The 16,428-nt window shown below is 36.8% G+C and overlaps 1 protein-coding gene across 9 annotated transcripts in view; it reads left to right on the forward strand.

Moving 5' to 3' along the window:
* RALGAPB (Ral GTPase activating protein non-catalytic subunit beta) overlaps window positions 1–16,428 on the forward strand; it is a 93,331-nt gene that overhangs the window by 27,059 nt on the left and 49,844 nt on the right. For 5 of the 9 annotated variants that reach the window (XR_011248014.1, XM_069546965.1, XM_069546959.1 and 2 more), the window contains exons 4-10: window positions 1,167–1,330; window positions 2,833–3,019; window positions 6,155–6,286; window positions 11,508–11,686; window positions 12,983–13,131; window positions 13,260–13,476; window positions 15,913–15,948. Coding sequence is in view for 8 of the 9 variants with exons in the window: in XM_069546965.1 (XP_069403066.1) it covers window positions 1,167–1,330; window positions 2,833–3,019; window positions 6,155–6,286; window positions 11,508–11,686; window positions 12,983–13,131; window positions 13,260–13,476; window positions 15,913–15,948 (1,064 nt within the window). In the remaining variant the exon portion in view is untranslated. The remainder of the gene's footprint in view (window positions 1–1,166; window positions 1,331–2,832; window positions 3,020–6,154; window positions 6,287–11,507; window positions 11,687–12,982; window positions 13,132–13,259; window positions 13,477–15,912; window positions 15,949–16,428) is intronic. The other 4 variants (XM_069546967.1, XM_069546961.1, XM_069546968.1 and 1 more) reach the window with 1 other exon arrangement.

The raw sequence follows: 16,428 nt of genomic DNA on the forward strand, positions 1-16,428 counted from the left end.
TCTGGATTCACCTTAGACTGAACATGGGACCTCTCCCTGTCCTTGGGGACTCTTGTCTTTTCCTAGGTGAATGTCTCATCATTTCACTTTAGGTCTGGCTTCTTTAGGAGGAACTTAGGGTTGTCATTTTCTTGCAGCTCTAATGTAAGTGTTTGATTTTATGGGTTGTGGCCCAGAATCTGAGAATCTTTGTCCTGAGGTTGTGATGGAAGTTCTAAGAGCACTCACTTCATTGTCTGGATTTCTCAAGGAGACTCTGAGATTCCCTCCTCTGATAGAGACATGTTTTATGAAATTTTTGTGACGTGAGTCATTTAGAAACTTGGCCTCAAGATTTACTTCAATAATGATAGTTACTTGCCTTGGTCTTCACATGGGAACTCTGGAAGCCAGTTCACTATTTGCCAATGCAGTAGGTTTACTATGATTCTTGAAAATCTTAAGGTGATCCATGTTGGATAGTGGGAATAAGGGCTGGGGCTTGTACTTTTATCTTCATCCTCAACCCTAACCCTGATACACTGATGTAATAATACTGTTGGGGAAAAATGGTGTTGTGAAGTAAAGAGAGCTATAAAACTTCTTTGGGAGTATCTTGGGTACCTTTGGGTTAAGTTGCCTTTTTTTGATAGAGCCACAGTTAGCAGGTGCTCATTTCTGAGGAAGTTATCTCTGTATCCCATCAGTTTTGGGGACCTGTTAGAATATTTCATTTTTTAAGCTCTTCTCTATCAGACATTAACTTCAAAGGGATTGTGAGCATTATGAAGTTCATGCTGAATTCTTGTGAACATATGTTTAAAAATTTTTTAAAGAATACAAAGGTCATTCTGCTGTGTGAGCAGCAGAAGTAGCTGTGGGTATTTACTCATTCATTCAGCAGAAACCTATGGAGTATCTGTTGTATGTGCCAGGCACATTTCAGACTTAGAAAACCCAGAGGCGAAGTCCACTTTCTAGTATCCTCCTTCTCCTCGGGAGCTTTTCAAGCTCTTTAGGAGTGGTAGGTTTACATCCCAGAATGCCAAACTGCATGAGGAGGAAGTAGCTTTGAACTGAAGAGGGTGCGCCTAGTTCTGTCTGCTGGTGCTGTCAGGGAGTTGCCTGTCTTTAACTGTTGCATTCTGTCCTTAAGCTTGTCAGTGATGTCTGTCTGTCTTCTTTAGACAGGAACAGGGCTCCAGTCAGATCCGACTATGCTTACAGGTCCTGAGAGCCATTCAAAAACTGGCCCGTGAGTCATCCATTATGGCCCGAGAAACCTGGGAAGTCTTATTGTTGTTTCTTCTGCAGATTAATGACATACTTCTAGCGCCACCAACTGTTCAAGGTTTGTTGATTATTTTTTCTGATTTATTGCTGAGCTCCAAACACAGTTCACTTTTAGATTCAATGAGTAGTAGACTCAGTAAGGATTTAAAATTTGGCACTACAGTTGACAAACCAGTATGAGGAGAGACTCAGTGTTTGATAATGTACATGTTTGATAATGACAGCAACAGTAGCTTGTTCAATGTATCAGGACAGATCGCCTATATAAGAAACAACTAATGTACCTGATTGCAAAGTAGTTATCCAGGAAGACTGAAAACTTGATGGCTGTAGAAGATATTTCGTTTAGCAAATGAAACCTAGAAAATCTTAAAGTATTCTATTTGGAAGTATGACAAGTATGTCATTCATTACCTAGCCATCAAAAAGCCTTCAGTTTTATGAGTTCAGAGTGTATTTTAAGATGTCTTGCTTTGTATAATAGAGCACAGACAATAGAATGTACACAGACAATAAGTTGACAATTCTAGTTCCCGATTCCCCTGTTGCTTATTCATCTGTTTGTTCTTTTTATTAACACATATGAGTGTGCTTGTGCTCTCACATAAATGCAGTGTCCAGGAAGAATTTTAGTGTTGAAAGGGACTCCGTAATAGAAATACCCTGTCTGGGATTGGTGATGAGCTAGCCAGACAGGTAGTGTGCCTCTCTCTTAAACAATCCCCATGCCAGGGATTCAGCACCATAAGTCAAGCCATCCATCCCTTTCTGGAGCTTATTATTGTTGAAACTTCACTTTTGCTCATTTGAAATCCTTAGAACTTTTTGTTCTGTATGGAAATCCAGAGTTTGCCTTCTGTGGCTAGGCAGAGTACAGACCGCTGCTGTTCTCCTTAGTTCCCAGGCTTGGAACCGAGGAGCAGCTCTATTTTCATGCTTGAGGCTTTGTCCTACCAGAACTAGTCCTTTGGCTCCCTTCTTTGTCTCCCTCTCCCTTGAAGGTTGGCTTTCAAACACATGAAGCATTTTATAGCAAAGTTTGAAGGTAGGAAGTCTCAGGTATTTGTTCTGATTTCTTTTCTTATTGGCTGTGTGAACTTGGGCAAGTTACTTAAATTTCCAGAACCTGTTTTCTCATCTTCAAAATGGATATAATTGGTACTTGGTAATAGATACTATTGATATAAAAACCTACCCTGCAGAATTAATGTGAGGTCACGTGTATGAGCCATGTGGCACAGAAACTAATAACACTCGCTCATTGTAGGCACTCATCCTTTCCCTTCTTCTGTGTGTGCTCCTGGAAGGTTAAGATCTTCCATAAGAACCCAGCAGGGTCACTCGAAAACTTCCTATGTGATAATGGGTTGATGTGTTCATGATTTCCTTCATAAGAGCTCCTAAGAGTAGTTTTTTGTTCTTACTATTAAGTGGTTATTTGAAAGTCAAAACTTAACATTGCAGTTATTTTAATTTTTTGACCAGTTCTCCCAAATCAGTGAGTTAAAGAGTCTGCTTTACAAATAAGTATGCCAAAGATGTTTTCTTTTTGTTGGTAAGGTGGCATTGCTGAGAATCTAGCAGAGAAGTTGATTGGTGTTCTCTTTGAGGTTTGGTTACTAGCATGTACGCGGTGCTTCCCAACACCTCCTTACTGGAAAACAGCCAAGGAGATGGTGGCTAACTGGAGGCACCACCCGGCAGTGGTGGAGCAATGGAGCAAGGTCATCTGTGCGCTCACTTCAAGGTAAGTTACTGTCATCAACTTGCCTTCTTTCATCCATCTGGCTGTAGGCAGCCTTCCGCTAATTCTGTGTCTTTCTGGAGTACGTGGTAAAAGTCTCTATTCTGTGTCTCTTATTATTATACTTTAGTTAATAGAATCAATCAGTTTTTAAAAGTAGATGTAGCAATTGGCCTTGTGGCTGTTTAATCTAAAACCTTTTAGATTGAGAAAGTATGTTGGAGAGGCAGATGAATTCTGAGCCCTACTATTCCCACCCCCCAAATCCCACTCTAATTCTAATTATTAAAATGTTTAGAAAGAAAGTGAAAGTGAAGTCGCTGAGTCGTGTCTGACTCTTTGCGTCCCCATGTGCTGTAGCCTACCAGGTTCCTCCGTCCATGGGATTCTACAGGCAAGAGTACTGGAGTGGGTTGCCATTTCCTTCTCCAGGGAATCTTCCTGACCCAGGGATTGAACCCAGGTCTCCTGCATTGTAGGCAGACACTTTATGGTCTGAGCCACCAGGGAAGTCCAAAATGTTTAAGATTATTTAAAAAAAATGAACCAAAGAAAGTTATAACAGAAAGAGTTAAGTTCACCAGAAATCTTATTATAAATAATTTTACAGAAATAGGACCATACTATAATATTCTCATCTGTAACCAAAGTAGGTAGTTTTTTATAATAATGATTTTTTTTTAGCCATTTATATATAATATCATCACTATTCTGTGAGTAAACCGTTAAGCTTCATTTTTTTCGGACTTTTTTTTTTCATTTCTTGTAATATATAACTCTTTAAAGCTGAGCATTCTTTTTTAAACATGATCACAATACCATTATCACACATGAACAAAATGTTAACAGTTTTCTAATGTTGTTTAGCTATTGAGTGTTCCGATGTCCCTGAATGTCACAACTTTTTAAAATAGTTGATTCCATTGAATCAGAACACAGACAAGGTATGGACATTGTATTTAGTTGACATATTTCTTAAGCCTATTTTAAACTGTAGGTTCCTGCTCTCTCATTTTTATTTCCTTGCAGGTGTTTTTTGTTGAACTGGTTTGTTTTGTCTTATTGAATGCTTCACATTCTGAATTTTTCTGATTATGTCCTAGGTTTGTTAATTAATATGTTCCTCTCCCTTATATTTCCTGTCAGCTGGTAGTTAATCTGACAGGAGACTGGAGATCTGATTAGACTTAATCTGATTTAGACTTAATGGGAGGGTTAGTGGAGGAGGTGGAAACAGATAATTTATAGGTGGTATTACTAGGTGGTATTATAGGTGGTATCAGAAGGTACATTGGTCTTTTTATGAGTTAATATATATATCTTTATCATCATTTAAGATGAATTTTTGTTTGTTTTTTCTGGTATGTCTTTATGAATGTCACTATTATGAATCTATTTTTAAATAATACATCTTTTTATCTTGATTATAAAAGTATAATACAAATGGAAAATTTGGAAGACATAAGGGGAAATATCCATCACTTACAAATAACCAATCTTTGAATATATATTTTTCTATCTTTTTTAAAAATCAATTTGAGATTATTCTATATAATGTTACCTGCTTTTTTTTAACTTTATGTCTGACTCTTGTCCCAGTAATTACATGTACCTTTTTTCTTCTTACATAGATCTCAAGATCCTATTTTAAATGGCCTTATAGTTTTTCATTATATAAATGGAATTATAATTCATTTAATAGTTTCTCTGCTGTTTTGATATTTAAATTGTTCTCTGTGTTTTCCTTTTAAAAACTATTGTTGGGAATTCCCTGGTAGTCCAGTGGTTAGGACTCAGCACCCTCACTGTTAATGGTCTGGGTTCAGTCCCAGGTCAGGGAATTAAGATCCCATGAGTTGCTCAGTGGGGCAGGAAAAAAAAAAAACAAAAAGAGGTAAAGAAAGGAGGATATAAAAGTAAAAAAGAAAAAATATTGTTGATTTGCAAGTACTTTACACTTAGTCTTTGTTTGTATTCTGGTTATTTTGTTAAGATATATTTTTAGATTAGCTGTAATGGATCATAATCTGTTCTCAGTATAATAGATTAATAATTGAGTCAAAGAGCTTTGAACAGTTTTAATACATTTGGAATATTAGTATTTAGTTAAGTAATTGAATTGTCAAATTCAATTTATGGGACACATACCATAAATTCTAAACTTCATGTAAAGTTATGTTGTAGTTGTTATGAATAAATTATAATAAATTAGTTGTGTTGAAGGCATTTGTAGTGTGATGAATCTTTTAAAAAAGAATTTATTGTTTATATTATATGACTATATAATCAATATAAGCATAATTGTGCATGATTATATGATTTGTTATTTGCAGTTATAAATTAAAATTTTAAATAATTTGTAATTTTATAAAATTATATATAATTTGTAATTTATGTTGTAGTATACACTATAAATGGAGAAGGCAATGGCAACCCTCTCTGGTCCTCTTGCCTGGACAATCCCATGGACTGAGGAGCCTGATAGGCTGCAGTCCATGGTGTCACTAAGAGTTGGACAAGACTGAACAACTTCACTTTCACTTTTCAGTTTCATGCATTGGAGAAGGATATGGCAACCCACTCCAGTGTTCTTGCCTGGAGAATCCCAGGAACAGAGGAGCCTGGGGGGCTGCCGTCTATGCGGTCGCACAGAGTCGGACACAACTGAAGTGACTTAGCAGCAGCAGCAGCAGCATACATTATAAAATTATATTCTGTATAAGTGTTATTTATATACAGTGTTGTATATTACATACTATGTTATGTATAATAAGATGTATTAAAATTTATGAGAAATATTTAATTTATAAAATCACTTATTTTATAATTATAATGAAATCATATAAGTAAATAACAAATTTATAATATAAATCATATAACATAAATATATGAGATAAATTATAAATGATATTTAAATAAATAAATACTTTAAAATAATTTTTACAAAACTGAAAGTCCTCTTCCAGTTTATTTTATAAAAGGGTTTTCACTTATTTTATTCACCTCAGTGAGGTATAATACAAGTTTCATTTATTTTTTCCTATCATATTTCTCTTACTATATTTTAATGCTTGAATGTATCTTCAGTTCTGTTAAAAACGAACTTAGTGGTGTGATTTTTTTTTTTTAATTTTCTAGATTACTACGCTTTACATATGGTCCTTCATTTCCTCCATTTAAAGTTCCCGATGAAGATGCCAGTCTGATCCCTCCTGAAATGGATAATGAGTGTGTTGCACAGACTTGGTTTCGCTTTTTACATATGTTAAGGTACCTTTGTTGTTGTATTTCATGTGTCCTTACCCAGTAAATGTCTTAGGCAGGAACCATACTGTAACTCCTTGTTGGAGTTCACAGTGTAGCTGCCAAGCCCAGGGGTCAGATGGAGCCAAATTGGACAATACACTCATCTGCGTCACATGCCCCTTCATCCTGGCAGGGTCAGGCTCTCCTCAGCTGCTCTTGGGCCACACTCTTTAGGGGCTTGTTCCCTGCGGTAGGTGCAGTATTTGTTCTCCTGCCTGTTGCTGCCGCCTGGGTGACAGTCTCTCTTCCAGGACTTTGTCACATTCTATGGGGGCTGAAGACTACCTTGTTCCTCTCTGTGACCAGCACTGACTGGTCAATCTTATTCTCAAGGCCTCTCCTCTGGTAACCTTGTTTAAAATTCCACTAAGGGAACAGCATAAAATTTCACAGAGGGACAAATTGTTAAAAGTAATAATACTTCATGCTCTTTCTTTCTTTATGATATTGTTTTCAATTCAATTTCATTGCTTCCTACCTTTCTCTCTTCTAGCCCCATCCTGTGCTCTGTGGAACTTTAATTCTGTTGTGTACTATTTGATTCATAAACTTTTTCCTTGCATCTTTTCTTTCTAGTTTGATGAGCCTCATTTTTCTGTTTGTATATTAGTGATTCTAAATTACTCTCTATGACCTGTTTATAAATTAGGGGTCTTAACTATATTCTGTCATTTTATTTTTCAGTTTGTAGTTTGTTTTTCATCTTTCAGTGATTTTAGTTTACTTTTTTACATCTACCTTTTTCTGTGACCATTTTCTGTTTCCTTAAGATTAGAAAGTCTTCAGTGTACTTTGGTCAGGTATATACTCATCTATACTCACACACTGCTTCTGACTGTTTTCTTTGTGCCATTAAGTTTCTTTATATGTATGGGTTTTGTCTTTGGGTTGCACATTATTCCATTGATCTTTCCATTCATTCTTATAGGAGTCACAGTTAATTACTTTAACCTGCTACAGTTATTGGTATTTGGTAGAACTAATGACTTTTTCCCTTTTTCCACTTAGAATATTTTTAAGAATCCCTCTTGCCTATTTAACATTTTAGATGAATTTTATAATCCATTTGACATGTTATAAAGTACACGTGAAGAGAAGAACCTCACAAAACCTGTTGGGGTTTGGAGTATACATTAGGGTAAGGAACATGTCCTGCTTTAGCAGATGAACCTGAAAATTTTAGTGGCTTAGTACAATATGTTTCATAAAAGCCTTGGGTAAGGAGCAGCTTTGCTTAGGTAGTTGTTCAGGGCCTCAGGCTGGCAAAGGCTCCGCCATCTTCAACATGTGGCTTTATTAGAGCATTAACTTTGTAGGCAGAAGCCTCTGTATCTGGCTAGAAGTTGGAAAAGAGAAAGCAAGGAAAATTATGTAGAAAGTTTTTATGGACCAGCTCCTAAATTGATGTGAATCACTGCTACCCATATTCCTTTGGCTGGAACTCACATATACCACATTAAATTAGAAGAGAACATAGAAGGAAAAGAGAAATTACCAAACAGCTAAGCAGTTCTCATCTCTGCCAAAGATGAGAATTGTATTAGCTTGTATTTATATTTGGGAGCAGCTGACATCTTAATATATTGTGGTTGCCTTTCAAGAGTAGGTATTTTTTTTTTTAAGAATCTTAAATATCTTGTGGAAGTGTTTTGTACATCTGCATAATTTTTTTTTTGCCATTATTCCTATGTATTTATTGCTGATGTTGTGAAAGGCTAACTTTTTTTTCCTATTGTTAAATCTTACAAGTGGCTGCTGCTGCTGTAAAGAAAATGTTTTACGTATTTTACTTTTGTATATTATATTTGGGGTTTTTTAATGCTGTATTTCACCGATTCTTTTTAGATTTCTAGATATAACAGACATATATATTTGCATATATCTGCAAATAAAAATTGTCTCCTTTCTAGTAATTTATACTTGTGTGAAGTCGCTCAGTCGTGTCCGACTCTTTGCAACCCCGTGGACTGTAGCCCACCAGGCTCCTCTGTCCATGAAATTCTCCAGACATTTATACTTGAGTCTGTGGTAATTCATTAAAAGTATTTTGATTGCAGTAAGACCTGTATATGAGTTCGTGTTCTACTACTGTTTCCTTTGTGAGCTTGAGCAAGCAATTTAGTCTCTCTGAGTCTTTTTTAGTCTATAAAATGGGGATAATTATAGTGTCCATATTGTTATAAGAATTGAAGAAAATGTGAAAGACTGCATCTGGTATATGGTAGGTGCTTGAAAAGTTGCCACTTTTGTTACAATTATTTTTGTATATTGTTCTCAGTTCAGTTCAGTTGCTCAGTCTTGTCCTACTCTCTGCGACCCCATGAACCGCAGCACGCCAGACGCCCCCGTCTATCACCAACTCGCAGAGTCTACCCAAACCCATGTCCATCGAGTTGATGATGCCATCCAACCATCTCATCCTCTGTCGTCCCCTTCTCCTCCTGCCCTCAATCTTTCCCAGCATCAGGGTCTCTTCCAATGAGTCAGCTCGTCTCATCAGGTGGCCAAAGTATCGGAGTTTCAACTTCAACATCAGTCCTTCCAATGAACACCCAGGACTGATCTCCTTTAGGACGAACTGGTTGGATCTCCTTGCAGTCCAAGGGACTCTCAAGAGTCTTCTCCAGCACCATAGTTCAAAAGCATCAATTCTTAGGCGCTCAGCTTTCCTTATAGTCCAACTCTCACACCCATACATGACCACTGGAAAAACCATAGCCTTGACTAGATGGACCTCTGATGGCAAAGTAATGTCTCTGCTTTTTAATATGCTATCTAGGTTGGTCATAACTTTCCTTCCAAGGAGTAAGCATCTTTTAATTTCATGACTGCAATCACCATCTGCAGTGATTTTGAAGCCCAGAAAGATAAAGTCTGACACTGTTTCCACTGTTTCCCCATCTATCTGCCATGAAGTGACGGGACCGGATGCCATGATCTTAATTTTCTGAATGTTGAGCTTCAAGCCAACTTTCTTTAGTTTTTCTTCACTTTCTGCCATAAGGGTGGTGTCGTCTGCATATCTGAGGTTATTGATACTGGTCAGAATTTTTACAACACTGTTGTGTTAAAATGACACTGTTTTGACATCCCTCTTTTCTGATTTTCACTCAAATGCCTCTACTGCATGAAATTTTGAGTGGGATATTGGTTGTTAATATTAGATAGTTACTGTTTCTTGTGTTCGTGATTTCATAAGTAATTAAAGAATTATAAATTTAAAAATATAAATGGGAAATAGGGCTGAATTATTTTCAAGTCATGTTTTGGGATCTGTTTAAGCAATTAAATATCTTTTCTTCTTTTATCTGTTGATAGTATATTAATTTTTTTTCCCGATGTTGAATCCTGCATCCTTTAAAGATAAATTCTGCTTAATTATGGAATGTTGTTCTTTTAATATTTTCCCAAATTGTCTCTCTTTCTGTTTTTTGACTAATTCATATTTTGGCAACTTTAAAAAACTAGGAAACTTCTATCTTTTTCTGTACTCTGTTGTATGAAAGTTATATATTCCTTAAGAATTTGAAATACGCCACCAGTAAAACTCTAGTAGTGGAATCTTTTTTAATGGTAGTTCTTTTTTTTTAGTGGTGGTTCTTAGGTAGTCTTTTCCTTTTCCTTCACTATTTACAGTCTTTACTTTTGGTTGTGCTGGGTCTTTGTTGCTGCATGGGTTTTTCTCTAATTGCAGTGAGCGGAGGCGGCTACTCTTTGTTGCACTGCATGGCCCTCTCATTGGGATGACTTCTCTTGTGGAGCCCAGGCTCTAGGGCGTGTGGGCTTCAGTAGTTTTCAGTGAGTGGGCTCAGTAGTGACTCCTAGGCTTTAGCGCACAGGCTCAGTAGTTGTGGTGTGTGGGCCTAGCTGTTCCATGGTATGTAGGATCTTCCTAGACCAGGGATCAAACCTGTGTTTCTTGCATTCGCAGGCAGATTCTTTACCACTTAGCCACCAGGGAAGCCCCTACTCCTTCACTATTAATTGATCTCTTCATACTCTGTCCTTCTTGAGCTGAAAGAATGTTTTAGTCACTTTTTTTTTTTTGAATATACAGAATAGGAATTTGAACAAATGCTGGTGGAAAAGAGGCGTTATTGTGTGATAATAGAGAGGTCTTACTGGGCGTCGGGAAGCAGTGAACATTCGGTACTCGTGATTGGAGGGATCTGGGCAGCCTTGGGATAGGCTGCTCTGTCATCTGTCTGTCTTGGCTGTTTTGATGATCTTATGCATATGCACTGCTCTCTTTCTCTGGCCCTGAGGCACATGGGACCTTAGTTCCCCAACCAGGAATTAAACCTGCATCCCCTGCCCTGGAAGGCAGATTCTTAACCACTGCGCTGCCAGGGAAGTCCTTAGAGGCTGCTTTTCTCCTCCACCCCACAGAGTGAACTGCAGTTTTGTGGATATAGTATACTAAAGTATACAGTATACTAGAAGCCCTTTTCCATACAATTCTTCTGTCCTTACTTTCATTTACATGAAATTAAGAGTCTAACTGGATGAAAAAAGGTTTCAAAGGCCCAGGTCCTCTATAAACCACTGATTTATATTTCTCAGCTTAATTCTTTTGATCTTGTAGCTAGTGGAAGTTCTTTCCAAATGGCTGGCTATGCGTTAACTAACATTATTACTTTGAGTTGGAAAGGCTGTTTAATGGACACTTAAGCAGACTGTTTTGAATGAAAACATAAATCTGTTTTTCAGTGGAAATACTCAAGCCCAAATATGTTGTTTTAAATATATCAAAATGTATGACTTGAGTGCATGCACAAGAACGGAAGCACTAATCCCAATTTTCACGTAGTTTTTTCAAAATTGGAAATATTAATACTAAAGTAAAATTTTCTCCTTGGGGTTCTTGTACATTTATTTATAATTTTACCATTCTGTTGCTTAATTCCAAACATATAACAATATATCCATATATACTTTTAAAAAGTAAAAATTTCTAGTCTTATTTTGGTTCTCATTCTCTGAATAGGCAAATGAAGTTTATGTAAACATACTGCAGGTCTTCTGTAGAGTTGATGTTTGCTTCTCTAGCCTATTAAACACAGATTCATCTCCTCTCTGAATCAAATAGGTACACACAGCCCTGTTCTTAAAATTAGATTGCATGCATTTTCTTGCTAAAGAAATTTCTAAATGTATAATTAATTCTTGCTCTCTCTTTTGATAGTAATCCCGTGGATTTGAGTAATCCAGCCATTATAAGCTCTACTCCCAAATTTCAGGAACAGTTCTTAAATGTGAGCGGAATGCCACAAGAATTGAATCAGTATCCCTGCCTTAAACATCTGCCTCAGATATTTTTTCGTGCCATGCGTGGAATCAGCTGTCTGGTGGATGCATTCTTAGGTGAATTTTGTATATGTTGCTGAATGTTTGAAGATAACTCTAGAGTCTGGTTTTAGAGACTATTAGGGGACAGCCCAAAGAAAAAGATGAAGAGATTTGATTGCCAAGTAGTAAACTAGGAAAAATTATTTGCAACTAATGTAATAGCCTGAGTGTTTTTGTTATTATTATATAAATGCTGAATAGATCAGGCGATGCAAAGAGAAAAGAATAAGACCCGGTAGATAAGTGGACAAAGGCTATGAATAAATGATTTGCAAAAGAGAGAAGTGTCATTTCACTAATAATCCTAGAAAATGCAGGTTAAAATGTGTTAGGTATCATTCTTATATGAATCATTAGGAAGCAAATTATACTTCTTGTGAAACGTTGTTTTAAACTGTTTTTCACATGAAAAGTCAGAATTTTTTTAACCTGTTAAAGAGCAGTGATATTTAATGTACTCAGATGCTCAGGTGTATCTGACTCTCTGTGATCCCGTGGACTGTAACCTGCCAAGCTCTTCCATCCATGGAATTCTCCTGGCAAGAATAGTGGAGTGGGTTGCCATTTCCTCCTCCAGGGGATCTTACTGACCCAGGGATTGAACCCCACATCTCTTAACATCTCTTGCATTGGCACGCAGATTCTAGTGCCACCTGGGAAGCCCTTGATATGTAATACCTGTCATTTAAAAAACATTTGTTATGTATACTTAATATAATACAGAGGTATTACAGAGATAATACATTAGTTAAGTTTGGCTGCCACTTGGTCAAAAATACCAATGGGTTTAAACAGAGTAGCTTATTTTCATACATGTTAAGCCCCAGGCTAAGCTGTACAGGGCTGCTATGGCAGTTCCACCGTTCTCAGAAACCCAGGGCACTTCCATCTTCTGGCTCTTCATCCTTTGTGCACACTCTTATGGGCCGTGATGGTTGAAAGAGTCCCAGCCGTCCTCTTAGTAACTGGGAAGGAAGAAGCATCTATCTTTGATTGGTTGTTAAAAGGACGCTTAAAAAGGGATTTTTGGAGAAGACTTAACGCAGTAATCGCCCACTTCTCTATGGTGAGAACATGGCCACATCTGGCCATAAGCGAGCCTTCAGAATGTAGTTGTTTATTATGGGTAGCCACGTCCAGCTGAGTTTTGTGTTCTGTAACTCAGGAAGAAAGGATGGGTGGCAGTTGGGAGGCAGCTTGTAGTCTCTGCTATACTAGTCAGTCCTGAGCCTTCACCAGTGTTGCTTGAGGAAGATTTGCTGACCACATATTTGGAATAAAAAGAATAACTCCTCTTGTCTTTCTTTAAAGGCATTTCTAGACCCCGATCAGACAGTGCTCCTCCAACACCCGTGAACAGACTGAGTATGCCTCAGAGCACTGCTGTCAATACCACCCCACCACATAACCGGAGGCACCGGGCTGTTACTGTGAATAAGGCCACCATGAAGACAAGCACAGTAAGAGTTTTCATCACCATTATTATACCACATACAATTGGCTGTTTAATCAGCCATCCTTTTAAAAAGTCCTGCTATTTTTGCAAACTTCTTGTCACTGTGGCTCTATTATTTTGTTCTTCTAACAGGTTAGTACTGCTCACGCCTCGAAAGTTCAGCACCAGACATCCTCCACCTCTCCTCTGTCAAGTCCAAATCAGACTAGTTCAGAACCCCGGCCACTGCCTGCACCCCGGAGACCAAAGGTTAACAGCATCTTGAATCTCTTTGGATCATGGTTATTTGATGCAGCATTTGTTCACTGTAAACTTCATAATGGGATAAACAGAGACAGCAGCATGACTGGTAAATATTGCTCAAGAAATATGTTATCATTTTTTTCTTTCCTTTTTTTTCTTTTTAATCTTTCCTACCTGCAAGATTAATATGTATCTTAAAAAGCTCTCTGTCTCTGACCAAGCAGTGTCTTGTGCTTAACCCCTTCCAGCTGCAGTAATTTTGAACGTTTTCCTATGTGTCCTTTTCATGTTTATTCTACGAGGTTTGGCTTTTGTCTGGTTTTATTAGACACATTTCAGGCTAGCCACTTTTTGTTCAATCAGATTCCTTTCAGTAGGTGACCTGGAAGTTCCCTTCATGTCAGCCAGGATAATACTGTTGATATAAAGAATTAAACATGATTGACCGGAAATTTCACAAGAAGTGTTTTCTTAGATTTTGACAGCCATTCGCTCATTACTGTATATAAATCAAATTTCTGCTTCACAGAAGACTGTCCTTTTAAGTTTTAGTCTAGAAAAGTTTATTTCAAGGGCACATTTTAAAAAATATCATTTGCTCTGTAAGTAAATAAGATTAATAAAGAATTAATAACTCAACCTTGATATCTTCATTTAGATTTTATTTCCGAAATGAAACTCTTACCTAAATCTTATCTATGTCATCTTACCCTTACAGTTGTAAGTAGTGGCATTAGGGTACAGGATGGGAGGGTGGGGTCCTATAGAATATACTGAATATTTATGACTGAATGAATAGAGCTGAATAATAATAATGGCTAACATTTATTGAGTTGTGGTTACTTTGTACCAGGCACTGTGCTTTATGCATTAATTCTGCTCTGTGTAATAATATAATTAATATTGGTTGATTGGTAAGAGAAGCACTTTTCCCCTGGGGTTGGAAATAACTTGAGATAAAAGGATGCCTAATTGCATTAGATTATGCATCTTCCTTGGTGGCTCAGACAGTAAAGAATATGCCTGCAATGCAGGAGACCCAGGTTCTATCTCTGAGTTGGGAAGATCCCCTGGAGAAGGGAATGGTAACCCACTCCAGTATTCTTGCCTGGAGAATTCCATGGAGAAAAGAGCCTGGTGGGCTACAGTCCATGGTGTCACAAAGAGTCAGACATAACTGAGCAACTACCACACACAGTGCATCTCTGGGGACAGTGTTGATTTCAAGGATAAAACTAATAAAATAGCCATAAGGGTATCTTGCTTTCTCTCAGAAATAAATTCTTTTCTTTTATATATCATCTCAGAACTAAGGGTGTATGGCTGTTAGCATTATACACATGTAATTATTCTGTATGTTCTTATAAATCTTTAAATAATTTAGAAGAGTAGTGGATATAAAGACATTTTCAGGAATATAATTTGAGGTTGCATGATTGAGTTTAGGGATTCCTTGTTTGTTTTGTTCAAATTCAGATACCTTTTATTCTACCATTTCATATTTTATTTACAAGTTTGACTTATGGATAAGTAGATGTATTTATTTGATGACTAAATGAAAACACTTAAAAAACTTTCTGGCTTCTATTTTCTTATGTTCTTGTGCCTTATATTTTGAATTTTATCACCCATGTTTATGTTTATTGTATTATATTTTCTGGATTGAGTCAGTCATATATTTATTTTCACTAAGATATAATTCTTTTACAGTGTAACTTTTGAGTATCAAGCTGTTGACACTAAAATCCTTGAATCCAGAGTGGTTCAACCTGCTGCTTCCTTGGTGGGCTTGCTTAAAGGGAACTTACAAATCTTCCCACTCTATAGGGAGTTTTTAACAGCTTGTCTCATCCTCTCATGCCAAAAGATAGAAACTAAAATTCACATTGTATGTGGGCAACTAATTCTTATTTTCAACTCGTAACCATTTTTCTTGGTGGGGAAAGGACAGCAGCTCTTCTCTGACCTTGTGTTCAGAGATAAGAAAATCTGTCGTATTACTCAGGAGATAGGAGGTGTCCAGACAGTTGAATGGGTTAAAGTCCTTTTGGGTGCTGCTCTTGAGGATTTGGGGGTTGGGGAAAGTTGGAGAATACTAACTCTATTAGTCCGTTTTCTAAGTACTGGCTGCCATCAAGGAATTCTGCCATGTAGTTCACCTCTAACTTAAAATGTTTGCTTCTATGAACTAGTTAGCTTTAGATATACATGACAGTATATGGTGCTTTGTAAATGTAACATTGAGCTGGGAAGGGTTAATGAACTAAAATTTTAATGCACGTTATGGGCAGTTCAGAACCTCAATTCCTTGTAGTTGTGTAATTTTCTCCGTTCATTGTTTTGCATGATACAAAAATCATAATTTTGGATCTGAATGCAGTTTCCTGTTTTTGAACTAGCTTGTGGTATCATAAAGCTTTTAACCTAACTTTTAAAAAGCTAAAAAGCTTCTTAACTTATTGTAAAATTTCACCATCTTTAAAGTATTTTATAATTACTGCTGTCCTTTGATTTGTTTCCATTTATTTCTATTATCTTGCAGCATCTTTTATCCAAATTCTTCTTTCTTATAAATCTTGTAAGTAGGAACCAGAAGCTTTTCCTTAATTGCAGTCATGTTTTTATTTTTTTTCATAATTCCATTAAAATTTTTGATTGTCATTGTCTCTTGTAGTTTTTGCACTTGGGAAGAAAAATACTTTTCTGTGTTTTGAATGGGGAAGATTGTTGGCAAAAGCAAATTAATCTGCCTGAATCAGTCCCATTATTTTGTACACTAGTCTGGTCATGTCATGAATTCCAGGATTTTGCACTAACTGTGTTTTGGCTTTTTTTTTTTTTTTTAATTTAAAGCTTAAGCTTATTTTTATACAGATTTAGTGTTTGATTTGTATGCATTCTGCATGTAGTGTTTTTCAAATGTATTATTGCTGGATACCTTATTCAGGACTAAAAATGGCTCATGGGAAGTTGCATAAAGATTTATGCTTGACTCTGCATTCTGGTAAATCTATTACTATAAAATAATTTAAACATTTCATGTAGAGTGATAAAAGAT

Source organism: Ovis canadensis, chromosome 13, assembly GCF_042477335.2.
Source record: "Ovis canadensis isolate MfBH-ARS-UI-01 breed Bighorn chromosome 13, ARS-UI_OviCan_v2, whole genome shotgun sequence".
Taxonomy (NCBI): domain Eukaryota; kingdom Metazoa; phylum Chordata; class Mammalia; order Artiodactyla; family Bovidae; genus Ovis; species Ovis canadensis.